The sequence below is a fragment of the Eutrema salsugineum genome, unplaced genomic scaffold (assembly GCF_000478725.1).
Source record: "Eutrema salsugineum unplaced genomic scaffold, Eutsalg1_0 scaffold_5, whole genome shotgun sequence".
Taxonomy (NCBI): domain Eukaryota; kingdom Viridiplantae; phylum Streptophyta; class Magnoliopsida; order Brassicales; family Brassicaceae; genus Eutrema; species Eutrema salsugineum.
This window is the reverse complement of record NW_006256612.1, coordinates 1,871,829-1,891,920: the sequence shown is the minus strand read 5'-3', so window position 1 is coordinate 1,891,920 and position 20,092 is coordinate 1,871,829. Positions and strand designations below refer to the sequence as shown.

The 20,092-nt window shown below is 32.5% G+C and overlaps 2 protein-coding genes across 3 annotated transcripts; both read left to right on the top strand.

Moving 5' to 3' along the window:
- The first annotated feature begins 665 nt into the window (after positions 1-665).
- Positions 666-5,093, top strand: LOC18991742 (protein DETOXIFICATION 23). 2 transcript variants are annotated; one of them, XM_024153260.1, is made up of 8 exons: positions 666-989; positions 1,800-2,337; positions 2,642-2,728; positions 2,939-2,995; positions 3,383-3,621; positions 4,234-4,352; positions 4,718-4,804; positions 4,902-5,093. In XM_024153260.1, the coding sequence occupies exons 2-8, from the start codon at positions 1,802-1,804 to the stop codon at positions 4,980-4,982; spliced, it is 1,206 nt and encodes a 401-aa protein (XP_024009028.1). In that variant the 5' UTR covers positions 666-989; positions 1,800-1,801; the 3' UTR covers positions 4,983-5,093. The 2 variants fall into 2 exon arrangements, with proteins under 2 accessions (XP_024009028.1, XP_006415126.1); XM_006415063.2 differs by having other exon boundaries at positions 672-989; positions 1,796-2,337.
- A 1,962-nt stretch (positions 5,094-7,055) lies between these two features.
- Positions 7,056-10,822, top strand: LOC18991741 (protein DETOXIFICATION 21). The gene is made up of 8 exons (XM_006415062.1): positions 7,056-7,334; positions 8,319-8,860; positions 9,130-9,219; positions 9,311-9,367; positions 9,498-9,736; positions 10,251-10,369; positions 10,541-10,627; positions 10,742-10,822. Exons 1-8 carry the CDS (start codon positions 7,056-7,058, stop codon positions 10,820-10,822), a joined length of 1,494 nt encoding a protein of 497 aa, XP_006415125.1.
- Positions 10,823-20,092: the final 9,270 nt, after the last annotated feature.

Genomic DNA, 20,092 nt, shown 5'->3' with positions numbered 1-20,092 from the left:
GTGTGGGATGGGTAAGAGGTGAGAGATTGGTTTGGTTTAAAGGGAGAGTGAGGTCCATTTTTAAATAAAGGTAAAGTTAAAAGGTAAAAAATAGAGAGGAGTATGTAGAATAAAAAGGGAGTATATAGAATTTTTTAAACTCATTAAAAGTATGTGAGGTTAAGATCCCAAACAGAATCTATTTTATGCATGGGTTTGAAATATATAATACATAAAAAAGAGGAGAGAAGTACCTAGACTAGATCATATTCTTTCTTCCATGGTACTAGTTCTAATATGAGATATAATTAGGAAGAATTACATAGAGCCACGTAAATACTAAACAAAAATTAACATTGTATTAAGTGATAAGTGATAACAATTCGTTATTTTGTTCGGCTCCATAAAGTATTATTAAAGTTTGACGTAAAAAAAAAGTACAATAAAGCCTCCCCTGCTCTGTAAAAGTTACGTGTCCGTCCGTAACTCCCATCTCCAATTATTGGTCCTTTTATTAATGGGCTTTAATGTAGTATTTTCGGCCCCTTTAGGTTTTAGTTTAACAGACAAATTAAGCTAATGGGCCGAAGAATGTCAGAGACAATGAACTAAAATACTAAATTGCTCCTTTCATTTCCTCCTTAGATAAACATGGGACCCTTGAAACAACCCACCAAACAAACTCTCTCCTCTCTCCACGACGACTCTGCTCTCTCTATTCATTCCCTCCTCAAGCCATGGCCGGAGGAGTAGAAGAAGTGACGGAAACTCTTCTGAAAAAGACGTCGGAGAACGGTGCCGGAGAAGAGGAAGAGTTGGAAATGAAGGATAAAATTTGGAATGAATCAAAGAAGCTATGGGTTGTGGCGGCGCCGGCGATCTTCACAAGATTCTCTACTTCCGGTGCATCTTTGATAACTCAAGCTTTTGTCGGCCACCTTGGCCCCACCGAGTTGGCCGCTTACTCCGTCACACTCACCGTTCTCCTCCGTTTCAGTAATGGTATCTTGGTGAGTAAACTATTCGTTTCTTGTTAATGTTATGGCCTTTGTTCTTGCACATAAAATCATAAACAAGTTCGTTGAACTCCACTAGTAGTTGTTCTTTACCTTGTAAACAATGAATTGTTCTTTCGAAATGCGGCAAAAACTTTTCATTGTGAGCTAGAATTGAATTGGTAAAACAACAAAAATTAGAAAAATTGGAGTGTATAAAATACTTCTTTTACAAAAAAGTTGGAGAATATATTTGATTCTACCAAAAGACTCGACAAAGATGTGGTAAGAAATTACACAAATTAAATGAATGGCCCAGAAGAGTAATTTTAAAATAAGACGAAATATTCCTCTTTTTCTGTAGTGTAACAAAGACACATTGTCAACAAGTGTGACAACTGACAAGAATCATTTGGCTACCAGTGTCCAAATGGTTAGCATCCACTGTGAGATTCGTAGAACAAAAGAAAAGCTGCGTATAATTAATGTTAAAATAAGATAGTTGTTATGCTTCTATAATTTTCTATAATTTCTTTTTACATTATCTTACATACACTATTAGAACGAATTATGGCGTCAAGGTGCGACAAAAAAAAATGGCGTCAAGGTTTTACACATATATACCACACGACTATATATAAACGCTCACCAAACATATATAGAACTGTAGTAATATATAATTTTTTTTAACTTATGACCTTATCAAAAAATTATTGCTGTTTACCAACAAAAAATTACTGTTTACATATTGTTATCAGATTTCTAATTCTATAAAATAAAATCTATCGTGTAATAACGAACGTCAATAAAAATATTTGAAGTTAGGCATGGCTAGTGCACTCGAAACACTATGTGGTCAAGCCTATGGAGCAAAACAATATCATATGCTTGGGATTTATCTCCAAAGGTCATGGATCGTTCTCATAGGTTGTACCATTTGCCTCACGCCCATCTACATCTTCGCTGGACCTATCCTCTTAGCTTTAGGTCAAGAGGAACGCCTCGTCCGTGTAGCTCGAACCATAGCCCTATGGGTCATAGGCATCAACTTCTCTTTCGTTCCATCCTTCACTTGCCAAATGTTCCTCCAAGCTCAGAGCAAGAACAAGATCATTGCTTACGTTGCTGCTCTCTCCTTAGGGGTCCATGTCTTCTTGTCGTGGCTCCTAATGGTTCATTTTGATTTTGGAATCGCCGGTGCTATGACCTCGTCGCTCGTAGCGCATTGGTTGCCTAACATTGCTCAGCTCTTGTTCGTCACGTGCGGTGGGTGTAAAGACACGTGGAGAGGATTCTCTTGGTTGGCTTTCAAAGATCTTTGGCCCGTCTTCAAGTTATCTATGGCTTCCGGTGGCATGACTTGGTATGATTTATTAAATTTTTCAAGTCTTATAGTGCTCACCCACTCGTAGAATATTAGGAAATGTCTCGTTAACCAAGCATATATATATATATATATATATTATTAGTCATGCAAAATATACTTTCGTAGAGTCGTGTGCTTATAAATACTGTGGTTCTTTCTTGGTTAATCACTGCCTATGTACATTCATTCACCTTGTCAAAGATTGAGAAAGGTTGAATATTTATAGTGTATAATTTAATCATGTTTAGAATATATATTTTTTACTATGATAGTAATTCCTTTGTGATATTATTTTGGGCAGCTTGGAGATATGGTATAACTCGATATTGATCTTGCTGACGGGAAACTTAAAAAACGCTGAGGTTGCTCTAAACGCACTTGCAATCTGGTAAGCTATATGTATAAGCTCTATGGCGCCTCTTGTCTTTGAAGTTATTATATTCAAACATTTGTACATTTATCTTTAGATTATTAGTCAGAAAGCTAATGACATGCCAAAGGAAAATGATAGGTTTAGGTAACTCGTATTTGGGCTCTCTAGTTTTGAACACACGATTGTTAATTGGATGTAGTGTTTTATGTTCATCAAATTCTGCAGCGTCAATATAAATGCAATGGAGATGATGGTAGCCTTCGGCTTCATGGCAGCAGCAAGGTTAATACAATCATACATATTATTAGTTATACAGAATTTAGCTTTGATAAAAATACTATAGTCTAGTTATATATAAGACAATTATAATTTTAAAAAAGGATAATCTTGGAATTAATAAATTTGCATATTTAAAAATATTTCAAAGTTGTTAATATAATAAATTCTCCTATTCCTGATAACTTAATAACTAATGGAAAAATATATCTTAAAAAAAATGAGACTAAATCAATTGTTTTCATATCCTCTCTCATGATATTTCGTTTCTACTATATATATACTTAAATTACATTGAGAAAACCTATATATTTTTGATTATGCATGCTTTATTTAAGAATCTTGCTTTCTTTTTCTTATTTTTCTTTTATAATAATGTACGTAAATATATAGTGTAAGAGTTTCAAACGAGATCGGGAGTGGAAACTCTAAAGGAGCAAAATTTGCGACAATGATAGTGGTTTTGACGTCACTTTCAATAGGGATAATTTTATTCTCAGTCTTCCTGTTTCTAAGAGGAAGAGTTTCGTACATTTTCACCACAAGTGAAGCTGTTGCCGCAAAAGTAACCGATCTTTCTCAACTATTGGCCTTCTCCATTCTTATGAACAGTGTTCAACCCGTTCTCTCTGGTTTGCATCTTCTCCCTTTTTCAATAATCACTATGTCCTCATCCTCATGCATGAACCAGATATCATAGAACTTTAGCTTACCCCGTACGGTCTAAACTGCTAAGGGATTTTAATATCAATACTCGGTGATGCAATACCATGGGTACCTAGAATGATCTAATTAACACTTGTAGGTAGATTATGTATATTTTCAGATCATCTTTGAGTATTTAAGACTGGTGTTTTAGGTTATCGAGTAGGTAAGGTCTTGTATCTTAGGTAGTTTGGGGGTGATCCCTTACGAATGTTTGGAGTTGAGTGTTGCAGGACAAGTAAAGTAACTAGCTATCCCAATTGTTGGACATATTTTATCCAATATTCAGTCATACTCTTGTTTTTAACTATATATTCAATAAGTTTCATATGTGATGAATTTTCATTAGCCACTGCTCGACCCAAAAACCTAAAACCTAATTTAATATAGAGGACGAGTGCATGTGCTGTTCAAAAAAAAAAAAAAGGACGAGTGCTTGTATTTGTTTCTAACCCTATTAAATGTTATATGTATATATAGTTGATATTGATCCTATCTTTAAGTCATCGCATATGTTGAACCGGTTATAACTTGAGCAGGAGTTGCTGTTGGAGCGGGATGGCAAAAATATGTTACATACGTTAACCTTGCTTGTTATTACCTTGTTGGAATTCCTTCCGGTATTTTCCTTGGCTATGTCGTCGGTTTGCAAGTCAAAGTAAGTATACTTTCATTAGTTGTTTGCAGTCAAGTTAAGTATTATAGATATTCAACTCAAAACTAATTGACATTAATGAATGAAGTGTTCATGTCTTTATATACTATTTGAGATCTTTTCTAACTTCCGCTATTAGATCCAAACACACTCATTCGTTATGATGGCTTTTCAGGCCCATCTCGAACTTGATCCTATATTAGAATCGGCAATATATGTTCTACTTGGACCATGATGTCTTATTTAGGCAACTCTATTTGAACATGGGTTCATATTAAGTTCTTTGACTTTCAACTTAAAAATAATTAGCAATAAAAGCAAATAAAATTTTTAAAAACATACAAGATCATACATTTTTTTTTTTTTAGGGTGTTTGGTTAGGAATGATTTTTGGAATCTTCGTTCAGACTTGTGTGCTTACCATAATGACAATGCGAACAGACTGGGATCAACAGGTTTACATATCGAGAATTTTTTTTTTAATAGAAATTCTTTTTACTATAACAAACAAAATTGATTTGGTGATATTGTTTGTTGTTAAAAACATTTCAGGTGTCTTCGTCGCTGAAAAGATTGAACCGTTGGGTTGAACCAGAATCCAGAGGTCGAAACCAAACTTCACAAAGAGAATAATTATAAAGATTTAGCTAAAACATGAGCTTTGTAATCGATTTTAATCCTCTCTTCACTCTCGAATGTATACACTTGTGTGTTTAGACCGCCTAAAAAGTGATTCTATTTTCACCTTGTCCTCTAGGAATTACTAGCGGTCTGTTAAAAATGAAAAAACATGATCAACAACAAAAATTACGAGATTTCGAAAGTGGCAAACCAATGAGAGTATTGCATATATGGACCAAGAGTATGACTTAGGCCACGAGACATGACCACTAATAGCTAAAGAGAGGTAAGAACATTAGTACCAAAGTTTAAACCGAACGCATGAGTTCACACTATTATGGTTAATTGTCTTGGTTTGTGAGGAAGACGTCGCGTTTTATGAGAAAGAATGAATGTAAAATCCAGATTTTAAACTATAATAGATGTGAATATTTTTTTTAAAATACTTCATTCTGAAAACTGATAAGACCAGTTTACATCTAGTTTTTTCTCCAGAGCATTTTATAAAAGAAAAAAAAATATTGAAACTAAATATGTTGACAAATAGTTTTAATATAGCGACATATTAAAACTATATTTAAAATGTGACATTAAATACATAGTAAACTAATCATGGTGATTTGCAAGACCGTTTGCAATTGTTCGATACTGCAAACCGATCATCGGACGTTATTAGACTCAGAGTCAACCATAAGACTGTCGGGGAAGCAATTAAGTCAAGACATTACATAAATATACAATATATACGAAACATTCATTGAGCTGTGTACCTTGGATCTTCGGATATTGTTTAACAGTTGGTTTTAGTTATAAAACTCAGCTGTATGTGCTCAAAAAAAAAATTATATAATGCATCACTTAAAACTTAACAGAGACATTTGAAAAATATTAATTTCTATGGTTTCCCAATCTAAAAAGATGCACGAGCCTAAAGTTCGAAATCTCTAGGTTACTAGAAAAAATGACAATGTGCATGAATGAAATGTATATTGTTTTTTTTTTTTTGTCGCAAATGTATATTGTTTAATTAAGATAGTCTTAAGTCATGAACTTAAATTAGGATGAATCTTTGTTTTAATATTGCTTCCATTGTATACACAATTATATATATATATATATATATGTATATATATATATGTGTGATGTCTAAAATAGAATAAGACCGCCAATCTCTTTTGAGGTAGTCAAAACAAAATTATGGAAGATAATTATTTAAAGTATGATGACGACTTTGGTACATTTACTCATATGTATATTTCAGTCAAATTTCATGTAAAACTTATTAAACACAATATTACCGATATTTTGGTACTAATAAGTCAACCTTACAGTAATGATTTTAACAGAATTTAAATTCATTGCTTTTTAAGCCCATGATTTATTCAAATTATTTCTGTTTGTAGTTTAGTCAAAGTTTAAATTTATTAAATGTCCTTTTCAACTAAATATATTAAGCACAAAACTTGTTTAGTCAACTACATATATTGCAATAAATTTTACTTTATAAAAATTCATGGAAAACTAGTTTCTTTCAATGCAATGTCAGGGGCATCTGGAATAAACAAGTCAAACTTACAGGTTACAATTATGATGTACTAAAAGTACTTTTTTTTGGGGGGGGGGGGGTTGTAGTTTAGTCGAAATTTATTTTCTGATATGAAATTATTTTCTCAGATAATTTTTCTATCGTTTTTATTTTTATTTTGATATTGTGGCACAATGTAAAAAGAGTGTTCATCTTGTTTTAAATTTTGCTATCAGTGATTGCAATTTAACTCTAGTTTTTAATCAAATTATGGAATACCTAAATTAGTTATCTTAGTTAATGAAATTAATTTTCAAAATAAATTGAACAAAAAGATGAAAGAAAACATTTGGCACTTATTGTTATTTAATTATGGTATAACATTAGTTTTCAACCCCACGAGTTATAAGTTTTTAACACTCATGTTACATTGTTACGCAGGCAACTTTTTAATTTCTTGGGAGTAGAAAAACAACCTTCGATACAAAGTGATAATCATAAACAGAACAAAAAAACCAAACATAACTTTCTCCTCTCTCCAAACCTATTCACTCTATGCGATGGCCCGAATAGAAGAAGAAGTGACGGAGACTCTGTTGAATAAGACGGTGGAGAACGGCGAAGAAGAGAATGGGTTTAAGTCGTTGGACACGAGAGAGAAAGTTTGGAGGGAATCTAAGAAGCTATGGATTGTGGCGGCGCCGGCGATCTTTACGAGGTTCTCTACGTTCGGTGTATCTTTGATAACTCAAGCTTTTATCGGCCACCTTGGCCCCACCGAGTTGGCGGCTTTCTCCATCAGCTTCACCGTGCTCCTCCGTTTCAGTAATGGTATCTTGGTGAGATACACTACTCTGTAATTTTATCCATTTTTTCTAATCTAATTAATTGGTATATGAGAGTATAATTTCATATGAAACAATAAATTAAAGAGAAAATTGCAAAAATAAACCTTAATTTACACAAAAATATTTTAGAAAAAAAAAAGTTATACCAAAATCAAGTTTTACACCAACTTCTTATTTTTCGATTTTTAAACTCAAATTTTGGTAACACGGCAAAAAAAAATTATCTACTATATCGTAGATAAATAAAAATTTGTCTAATTAGTTATTAAATTAAAACGTGCTAGATAAATTTAAACATTATTTGTTATTTTCATCTGGTGTCATTCTGTTTTTATTGTGAAAATATATGTCATGAATTTTCATGAAAAAACATTACTAACACTGTTTGGTTTTGTATTTTTTTAATTGTGTAACCAAAATTGGATTAAGAAAAAAAGAGAGACTATATTGTATTCAAAAACTTAAGCTTGGTTGAAATTACATAAAAAATATTTTTTTTGCAACTTTCCCTAAAGTAAAATGTGTTCATATATGTTCGTGATAATGTGTTATGGTTGATGCCGTTTTGTTTTGGATTTATACTATGTCGTCACCAAAGTTGGATTTTAGAAAAAGAAACGAAGTTGGACAGTTGGACTTATCATCTTTTATCTTGATATAAATGTTTTTTTTTTAACTTTCCATAAGTTATGGTTTCAAGTTCGTGATAATAATTAAAATATTTCTGTTAGATAGTTGGCATTAGTTTCCTTTTCATCGGGACAGCCTTGTAATTGATGACATAACTTTAACTAATAGTAATACAAGTGACGTGAATGCATACATAGACTTCTTGTCCTGCTTGCCGTGGCAAATTTTGATTTCTTCTTCTACAGATCTTAAAATTTACAGCCACAAAACCTTTCATCGATCATGAAATATTTATCTTGTAACAACAAACTGTAAATGACAATAGCTATATGTATATGCATGCAGTTAGGTATGGCCAGTGCACTAGAAACACTATGTGGTCAAGCCTATGGAGCCAAACAATACCATATGCTCGGAATTTACCTCCAAAGATCATGGATCGTCCTCACAGGCTGTGCCATTTGCATCACGCCGGTCTACATCTTCTCGGGTCCTATCCTCTTAGCTTTAGGTCAAGAGGAGCGCATTGTTCGTGTGGCTCGGATAATAGCTCTGTGGGTCATAGGAATCAACTTTTCGTACATACCATCCTTCACTTGCCAAATGTTTCTCCAAGCGCAGAGCAAGAACAAGATTATTGCCTACGTGGCTGCTGTCTCCTTAGGAGTCCACTTCTTCTTATCGTGGCTTCTCATGTTTTATTTTGACTTTGGGATCAATGGTGCTATGACCTCAATGCTCGTAGCGTTTTGGTTTCCTAACATTGCGCAGCTCTTGTTCGTCACGTGCGGTGGGTGTGAGGACACGTGGATGGGGTTTTCTTGGCTGGCTTTTAAGGATCTTTGGCCTGTCTTGAAACTATCCTTGTCTTCTGGTGGTATGATTTGGTATGATATCTATACTTTTGCTCATTAGTTTCGACTCGTAAAATATTTAGAAATAAATTGGTAACCACATACATACTTGCATTGCATATATCACCTTTTTTCTCAGTCATACATATAGATGTTTGATTGGAATCATGTGGTAGTAATATTTATTGGTTTTATCTTGTTGGGTGAATTAAAAGCAAGTTTTGATATATACATTTGCTTTGATTGCTATAGTATTGAAGGATGCATGCCTAATAATTCCTTTGTGATATTATTTTGAACAGCTTGGAGCTATGGTACAACACGATACTGGTTCTGCTTACTGGTGGAGGCTTAGACAATGCAGAGGTTGCTCTGGATGCACTTTCAATCTGGTAAACAACGTTTACGCTTTCTTCTCTTTTAAATGAAATCACTTAAATTAAAATTTTGACATTCATTTTTATTTGTTGATCATTTTCACAGTGTCAATATAAATGGACTGGAGATGATGGTGGCCATCGGCTTCATGGCAGCAGCAAGGTGCATACATAATTACACATATTCAATAGATCGAGAACTCCTGAGTATATTATGATTATTGATGCTTTTTTTTGTTATAGTTATCTTCTCTTCTTTTCCTTGTTTTGGATTTTTTTTTGTATACAAATAGTGTCAGAGTGTCAAACGAGATAGGAAGTGGAAATTCAAAAGAAGCCAAGTTTGCAACAATGACAGCAATTCTAACGTCACTTTCCATAGGAATTATGTTCTTCTTCGTCTTTTTGTTTCTAAGAGGAAGAGTTTCGTACATCTTCACAACAAGTGAAGCTGTTGCCGCACAAGTAGCTGATCTTTCTCCACTCTTGGCCTTCTCCATCCTCTTGAATAGTGTTCAACCCGTTCTCTCTGGTATTTTTCCTTCTTCATCTCTTGAATTTTACTTTTCTATGTTTAGCATTTTCAATTGTTATAGCAATCTCATCCATTGCTAATCTAGTGTTGATACGAAACTCATAAAATTCAATAGACATGAATCAAATTTCCAAGATCTCTTCTCTAAATATTTATATCAAAGATCTCTTACCTATACAGTCCGGTCTAGTTTAATATTTGGGGTATCAAGAAAATCAATATCTAATACATGGGTGAGTTTGGTCGTATTGGCAGATTTATCAGCGAGGTCACCATTTCGAATTTCATATTGCTAATTTACTTAGGCCCGGCGCATGGCGTGTGTCAAGAGTGTATTAGAAGTATGTTCTGAATTTAGGACAAGTAATATTTAGAGTAAAACATTTGAGTTAGGAGTTATATTTTGGGTTTTCAAGTGTCTAGGGTCATGTAATGTGCGGAACATATGTAACCATCGATCTTTAATTAAACGAGAACATATGTGTTTGAACTGGTAATATAACTGGAGCAGGAGTTGCTGTTGGAGCGGGGTGGCAAGAATATGTTACATACGTTAACCTTGCTTGCTATTATCTTGTTGGGATTCCTTCCGGCGTTTTTCTTGGCTATGTTATCGGTTTGCAAGTTAAGGTGAATCTGGTTTTCTTGGTTTTATATATGTAATTATCATTATTTGCTAAAACTTACATTGATTCTGTTTTTCTTTACCTTCTTCGCAGATTTCTCTATTTACTATAAATTTATAAGGGTTTTAAGTATAGTTGATGAAGTATCTCTATTTTTTCTTTCTCAAACTTTCAGGGTGTCTGGTTAGGAATGCTTTTTGGAATTTTCGTTCAAACTTGTGTCCTTACTATAATGACTCTACAAACTGATTGGGATAAACAGGTTTACAAATTGATTACAATATTTTTTTCATCTGAAATTCTAAATATTTTCTTATAACAAAAGTATTAACTTTTTTTTTTTGTTGGGCAACCCGGAATTTGGTAATTTTTACAGGTATATTTGTCGCTGAAACGTTTGAATCGTTGGGTTGAACCGGAGTCTAAAGACTGTAACCAGATTTCACAGAAACAATAAAAGATAGTATTATAATTGTATAATTTATAATGTCTGAATTTCTTATAATCTAAAAGTATTGATTGAAAACTAATTCAAAATCATCGTTGTTGTTTGTTGGTTTAAAAAGTAATTCACAATTATCGTTCGCAATGATTGTTGTTTTGTTCGTTGGGTTTTTGTGTCGGAGTATTTTTGTATTACATATGAATATATAGTATTTTGAAAGTTGTTTTCTATGAGTTAAATATAAATAGTTCATGTTATGAATAGAATAGAGAATCAGTGATGGCTAAACATTTAGAATGTTAAAGATATTGAATGAATCATGAAAAAAATAAAGTTAGAAAAAAATACAAGCCTTAAACCTGAGGATAAATCTTATTATTTTCAAACGTTTTTTAAATACTAGTTTAAAATTCAAATGTTAGATTCTTTAAACTAGTAAATTTTACAAGATTTATTAAATCCTATAGAAATTTCCAAATTTTTGTGTTGGTTTGGCGATCGACTTGACAAAGGAGTTGAGATTGTTGGTAAGGTTCAAGAGAATTCTAGAAGATATCCTTAAAAGAAATAGGAATCTAATAAGGAAAAGGAAAAGTTGTAATCCTAATTTATAAAGGAAATTAGAATAGGAAATACATAACTATATAAATAGAGATCATAAGAAGGATGTATGATCATAAGAGCAAAGAGAATACTTGTGTTTAGTTTTGAGAAGATTTTCTAAACATTAATAATGAAGGATTTTTATTCAAATTTTGGTTTTGTGTTTTTGATTCATTATTTGGTATCCGAGCGAAATCCTGAAGAGAAAATGAACTCTTACGAATCATGGCAGATGCAAAACCGGAGGTCAAGAAGATGGCGTCAACATCCGCCGTTCAATGTCCGATGTTAAACACAACAAATTACACAGTCTGGACGTTGAGGATGAAGGCGACATTGAAAGTTTACAAAACCTGGGTCGCAATTGATCCAGGAACGGATGATGAAGAGAAGAATGATATTGCAACTGCTTTGCTGTACCAGTCCATACCGGAGAACCTTACTCTGCAAATCGGCGAACAAGATTCACCAAAAGACATCTGAGAAGCAATAAAATCACTGAATCAAGGTGTAGAACGTGTCAAGGAAGCTCGCCTCCAAACCCTAATGTCTGAATTTGAGCGTTTGAAGATGAAAGATTCGGACACTATCGATAGTTACTCAGGAAAGTTATCAGAGATAGCATCGACTGCAGCTTCTCTTGGTCAAACTCTTGATGCACCAAAATTGGTGAAGAAGTTTCTAAACAGTCTACCCTCCAATAAGTTTATACATCTCATTGCTTCTCTTGAACAAGTCTTGGACCTAAATAAAACTAGTTTCGAGGACATTGTTGGGAGATTTAAAGCTTTTGAATCTCGTATAAACGGAGAAACTGCTGCACAAGAAACTCAACAAAACCTCCTGTTCTCAAAAACGGAAGGAGACAGTGGTAAAGGAAGAGGACGTGGTAGAGGCAGAGGACGTGGAAGAGGGAACAGAGGCAGAGGACGTGGAAGAGGGAACACTCAAGACAAAGAACCAAAGGACAGATCTCACATTGTTTGCTTCCGATGCAAAAAACCTGGTCACTTTGCATCAGATTGTCCGGTGAAGATCGCAAAAGATCAAGAACTCAACAAAAACGAGACAGAAGAAGCAGATACAGCCTTGTATATGCACGAAATCGTATACTTAAATGAGGAGAAGGTGATTCCAGAGAAGTACGAGTCAAACAAAAGAGAAGATGGAATCTGGTATTTGGATAATGGTGCTAGCAATCATATGACAGGAAAAAAGGGTATTTTTCTGAGTTAAACGAAAGCATCAAAGGAATGGTGAAGTTTGGTGACGGATCTTGTGTCAGTATTGGTGGAAAAGGATCTATTCTTTTCGAAGGAAGAAACGGAGAACAGAGACTACTAACAGATATCTACTATATTCCAATGTTGAAGAGCAATATTCTAAGTTTAGGTCAAGCTACAGAATACGGCTGTGATGTGAGAATGAAGGATGATTACCTCACTTTGCGCGATCCCAATGGATGTTTGTTGGTCAAAGTAACTCGCTCTCCAAATAGACTGTACAAGATCGGTCTAAAAATTGGCAAACCAACATGTTTACACACAAGAATAGAAGAAGAACCATGGAGATGGCATGCGAGATCGGTCATATCAGTTTCAAAACGTTGAATTCAATGGTGACACAGGATATGGTACGAGGGATGCCTAAAATCTTGTGTAAGAAAGTGTTGTGTGAATCATGTTTGGTAGGAAAGCAGACGAGACATGTGTTTCCAAATTCGACACAATATAGGTCTAAACGAGCATTAGAGTTGTTACATGCAGATCTTTGTGGACCTATATCACCAGCCACACTTGCTAGAAACCAATATATCTTTGTAATAGTGGATGATTACACTAGATATATGTGGACAATTTTGCTCAAGGAGAAGAGTCAAGCCTTTGAGAAGTTTCAAGCGTTTAAAGCCCTTGTCGAGAAGGAGTGTGACAAGAAAATTGTAACTTTACGCACAGACAGAGGTGGAGAGTTTACATCAAGTGATTTTCAAGAATTCTGTAACACAAACGGAATCAGAAGACATCTCACAGCACCCTATTCTCCTCAACAAAACGGAGTAGTTGAGAGAAGAAATCATACATTAATTGAGATGACGCAAAGCATTCTTAAGGCAATGAATGTTCCGAATTACTTATGGGGGGAAGCTGTAAGACATTCAACATATTTGATCAACAGAGTTCCCACTCGTGCTCTAAAGAATCAAACACCGTATGAATGTCTAAGAGAAAGAAAACCAAGTATCGAACATCTTAGGATTTTTGGATGCATTGCTCATGCAAAGGTAGAAGCAGAGCACCTGAAGGAGCTTGATGATCGATCACAAACGCTTGTCCACCTCGGAATAGAACCAGGAACCAAGGCATATCGACTTTACAACCCAACAACGAGAAGAGTAGTTGTAAGTCGCGATGTGGTTTTCAATGAAAAGGAATCTTGGAATTGGAAGGGAGTAGACAAAGAAGAAGGTCAACCAGGAATGTTTCGAATGACATGGGGATAAGTTATAGATAATGGACAAGGACCATACACGGATAATAGTTCTCAGCCAGTAGATGATCAAGAAGAAACAGAGGTAGAAGAAGTGCAGAATCTCGACAACGATGAAACAGAGATAGCTTTACCGAGAAGATCGACACGATCACGCAATCCTCCTGGTTATCTTGTCGCCTATGTACTTCTTGCTGATCTAGAATGTGAATTGCTTATCTTGTCACTCAACGATGAACCACAAAATTTCCAAGAAGCAAAAGAATCAGTCGAATGGACAAAGGCATGTCAAGAAGAGATCGACTCGATTAACAAAAACAAAACGTGGGATCTAAGTGAGAAACCACATGGTGTAAAAGTAATTGGTGTTAAGTGGGTTTTTAAGATCAAAAGGATTGCTGATGGAACAATTAACAAATTCAAGGCTAGACTTGTTGCAAAAAGATATGCACAAAGAGAAGGGATTGATTTTGACGAGGTTTCCGCACCTGTTGCAAGGTTAGAATCAATCATACTGTTGATTGGTTTAGCAGCTTCACACGGATGGGAAATTCATTATCTCGACGTAAAAACCGCTTTTCTACATGGTGAACTAACAGAGGACGTTTACGTTTCACAACCTGATGGATTTGAAAAGAAGGGAGAAGAACATAAGGTTTTCAAACTCAAGAAGGCTCTTTATGGTCTACGTCAAGCTCCTCGCGCCTGGAATACAAAACATGACCAAATTCTAAAGACGTTGAAGTTTAAGAAGTGTCGAAAGGAAAGTTCTGTATACCGCAAGGAAGGAGTTAAAATTTTGATTGTGGCCGTATACGTCGATGATCTTTATGTTACAGGAAGTACATTGAAGCTCATCAATGAGTTTAAAGCTGGAATGTCTTCAAAGTTCGAGATGACCGACCTTGGGAAACTTACTTATTATCTCGGTATTGAAGTAAGTCAAGGAATCAATGGAATTGAAATCAAGCAAGAAGCCTATGCTCGTCGAATTCTTAAGGAAGCTGGTTTAGATGCTTGTAACCCGACACACATACCAATGGAGTTCGGTTTACAATTGTCAAAAGGATTGGATGAACCAGAGATCGAAGCGACCATGTATCGAAGAAGGATTGGATGTTTGAGATATCTCTTACATTCACGACCTGACCTTGCTTTCTCAGTAGGGATTCTGAGTAAGTACATGCATGATCCAAGAGAATCGCATGGGAATGCCTTGAAACAGATTCTAAGATACCTACAAGGAACGGTAGGCTATGAAATCACATACAAGAAAGGAGCACCAGTCATTGTAGGCTATAGTGATAGCAACCACAACATGGATCCTGACGACGGGAGAAGCACCACGAGACATGTGTTTTATCTCGGAGAAGCCCCCATAACTTGGTGCTCGCAAAAACAAGAAACAGTAGCTTTGTCCTCATGTGAAGCAGAGTTCATGGCGGCTCCGGAAGCAGCTAAACAAGCTATATGGATACAAGACTTACTAAGTGAAATCACAGGGAAGAAGTATGAGAAGACGATGATCTGCATTGACAACAAATCAGCTATCGAACTCACCAAGAACCCGGTTTTTCACAAAAAAAGTAAACACATTCACAAATGTTTTTATTTCATTCGTGAATGTGTAGAGAATGGTTTGATCGAAGTGGAACATGTACCTGGAGAAGAACAGCGTGCAGATATTCTTACCAAAGCCTTGGCAAGAATCAAGTTTTAAAGGATGAGAGACATGATCAGAGTTCAAGACCTCATGAAGATCAACTTGAAGCCTAAGAGGGTGAATGTTGGGTAAGCTTCAAGAGGATTCTAGAAGATATCCTTAAAGGAAATAGGAATCTAATAAGGAAAAGGAAAAGTTGTAATCCTAATCTATAAAGGAAATTAAAATAGGAAATACATAACTATATAAATAGAGATTATAAGAAGGATGTATGATCATAAGAGCAAAGAGAAAGCTTGTGTTTAGTTTTGAGAAGATTTTCTAAACATTAATAAAGAAGGATTTTTATTCAAACTTTGGTTTTGTGCTTTTGATACATTAGAGATGTCAAGGATGCAGATTGATATAAAGCCTGAATTCCACCATTTTTTAACATATACTATAAACTAACAAAAAATATTTTAAAATGTGATTTTAAGGACTGGTGTTAATAGAACAAGTTCTCATAAATTAGCACAAATTAGAATGCCGTAAATTTGTGCCAAGATAGAATAATGTTATTAATTTATTACTAAAAAAAGTTAAAATTAAATAATTTTTAGAGTGTCCACATAGAATATAAAAAAGCAATTTTAAAAAATGTGATTCTATGAACTGTTGTTAATAGAACAAGTTATCATAAATTAGCACAAATTAGAATACCGTAAATTTGTGATACTGTTATTAATCTTCTATTAATAAAAGTTGAAGCTAAATACTTCTCAGGTTGTCCACATAGGATTTTAAAAATACAATTTTATTGGTTCATCTCAACATTCAAAATCAAGAAAGTTTAAAAGTTCTAATATTATTGCTGAATAAGAAAATTAAGAAAGTTTACAAATTCTAATATTATTACTGAATAAAAAAATATGTATAATTTTTATTGATTCACCTCAACATTGAAAATTAAAAAGTTTCCAAATTCTATTATTGTTTTTAAAAATTACTAAAAATAAAAAACTATATATAAAATTTATAGTAATAATAAAAAAACTAAAATATATAATATTAAAATAGGAAATTTTAAATTTAAATTAGATGTATATACACATATTTAGAGACACTTACATTGACATCCAAATTTTTATCACATAACTATTATAAATTTAAAGTATTTTTCCTCTATGAGTGCAACCATTTCAAATAAAAAATAACAAAAAAATAGAGTTAAATTTCACTAAAGAATGAATCATTACAACGTAAAAGAACCAACTTGACTAAACTATATGTTTAACTATTAGGTAACTTACAAAGAATATAATGAAAGAAGATATAAACAAAGCCATTACAAGCCACTTTAATATTGAAAAAGAGACCATAAAATCTCCAAAGCTTGGCCACCGAATTTGAGAAGAATGATAAATTCCAAACAATCCGAGAAATACGTCAAGTGATTGAAACTCGACATTTTTGAAAAACGAAGCATTGAAAACAGAGAAAGAGGTTCCGTCATTAAGACGAAGGAAACTGAGGTATCCAAAAAAGATTCTTCAAATAACATGGCATTTGATGAGGTTTAAACAATCCAATCTGAACCACAAAAGTAACAATTAGCTGACCAAGCACCATCCAAATATATTCGGTAAGCTTCAAAACAAGGAAGAGAGACCAAAATCACTTGCCGCAATGGGTCTCGTGTGGGATCTTCCAGCTTTGATTTCTAAATCTATTACTAATAAAAGTTAAAGCTATATGCCTCTAAGAATGTCCACATATGATTTAAAATTTCAATTCTATTGGTCTACATCAATATTTAAAATTAATAAATTTTCCAAATTTAAAATTATATTGTTAACAAAAAAAATTATTTATATAAAAATAAAAATTGAAGCTATGTGGCTCTAAGGACATCCACATAAAAATTAAAAGATCAATTTTATTAGTCCATAAATAAAATTTAAAAAATTTATACATCATAAAATTACATTGTTAATACAAAACAATATAGGAAAAATTATTAATTAAAATTATTCTATTATTAATAACAGTTAAAGCTACCAAGAGCCAATAACTCAATTGGTAAAGATCTCAGCAAAACCTAGAGGTCGCTGGTTCGAGTGACTTTTGGGATGAAACTAATATTACATGTTGTGGTTTCAGGCTTGGGGAGATTACGAGCTTCGACCCATAATCTCCTAGTAGTCAAAAAAAAAATTAACAGTTAAAGCTATATTCTTTTCTAGGCATCCACATCAGCATTTAAAAATTCAATTTTATTCATATGTATCAAACTTGTAAATTCTAATATTATGGTTAAGAAAATAAATTAAAAATAAAGATATATCAATTAACAACAACAAAAAAAACCAACATGATATTAAAATCTCCATTATCACTGTTTAAGTTATAAATTTAATTTATTATCTATAAAAAATATATGCTATTTATACAATTTTAAGTTACTTGAATTTAAAGCTTTTCACGTAAAATTTTAAATAACTAATAATTATGATTTATATTCATCTAAATTTTTTTCACATACGCAAAACAAATTTCCACATAACCTCATGTAATATATTATGCAAAAATGATCGAAAATTTTACATTTTGTACATTCAACTCAGAATTGCAATAGATTAATGTAGATGTTCTTAGTTTTGAGTTGTTTAATTTTTTATTTTATTTTTCTAAATTTTTATGTATTAAATTGTACCGATTTTCCTACTTAAATTATAATTAGAATAAGTGAAAAGGATAAGATAATAGTGAATATAATCATACCCAAATCTTTAAAATAAATAAATATAATATATTCATAGAAAAAATATAACAAGAATAAAAATGAACATGACAAAAAAAATTATTCTTCTTAGAAGAGATAACGTATAATCATTTAAAAATTATTTAAAATTTTACACAACCAATACAATAATATATTTAATTTAAAATTTTTGTGTGAATTTATTCATTTTATATTTAACTATTGTTTTGATTTCAAATTTAACGTTTTTATTAATCTCAAAGCAAACATTTTATTTATTAGTTTGTTTTTTAAATTAATATATCAAATTAAAAAAAATTTATTGGTTAATCAAGAGAAGAAAAAAGATTAATTTTTGTTTTGTTTTTTTGTTTTAAAACAATACATATATAATGAGAATAAAAGTGAAAATGTTGAAAAAAAATTATCTTCTTGATTTAAAGAAGTGAATGTATAATATTTTCTCATCTGTCAATACTATGTTTAAAAAGTAGCATTTGATTAATTTTTAAATTTTTAAGTTGGTTTAGAAATATTAACTTATAAGTGTTTGATCAAATAATACGTTTTTGAAAAATAACATACTGTATATAAAGTATAAAAAAAACCCCGTTAAAACTCCAAAATTTAAATAAAAATTATTTGATTAACACCACAATATTTTTGATATTTTACTAAAACACTAATATATAAAATTTATATCTTAATAAATAAAATTGATTGCACATAATTTTTATCAACAAAATACTCACGCATAGCATGGATGCAAAACCTAGTCTATTACTAAAAAATGAAGCTAAATGATTTTCATGGTATCCATATGGGATTTAAGAAGGTTTACAAATTCAATATTATTGCTGAATAAGGAAATTCTGTATAAAATTTTTACTAGCCCATCTTGACATTAAAAATTTAAATTTTTCCAAATTCTATTATTATTAAAAAAATATTAAAGAAAAGGAAATTATGTATAAAATTTATGTTAATCATAAAAACTAAAATAAATAATATTGAAGTACGAAAATTTTAAATTTAAATTAGATATTTTAATTATATAAATAACTAAGAACCATAAAATAGTAAAATTTATTTACATATGTATGCACACATATTTAGAGACTACGATATTAGCATTCAAATTTTTATCACAAAACTATAATAAATTTTGAGTTATTTTTTATGTGTGTGCGCAACCATTTTAATTAAAAAAAAAACAAAATAATAGAATTAGCTTTCACTAAATGAGTCATTACAACGTAAAAGAACCAACTTGGCTAAACTATCTGTATAACTATTATCTTAACAAAGAATATGATGAAAGAAGATATAGACAAAGCCACTACAAGCCGCTTTAATGTCAAAAAGAAGATCGTAAATCTCCAAAACTTGGCCACTGCATTTGAAAAGAATGATAAATTTTAAGCAATCTGAGAAACATGTCAAGTGATTGATACCCGACACTTTTTATAAATGAAGCGCTGAGAATAGAGAAAGAGGTTCCGTCATTAAGGCAAAGAAGACCGAAATATCCGAAGAACATCTTTGGAATAACATGGCATCTGACGGGGGTTTAACAACCCAACATGAACCTCAAAGGTAATAATTAGCTGACCAAGAAATTTAATACATTCGGTAAGCCTCAAAACAAGGAGCAGAGACCGCAACCATTTACCGCAAAGGAGCTCGTGCACGATCTTCAGCTTTGATTTCTACCACATACAGACTTGAAAGTTATATAAAAAATTGAAATTACTTAAGTGAAGTTATATAAGATCGTGAGTGCGTT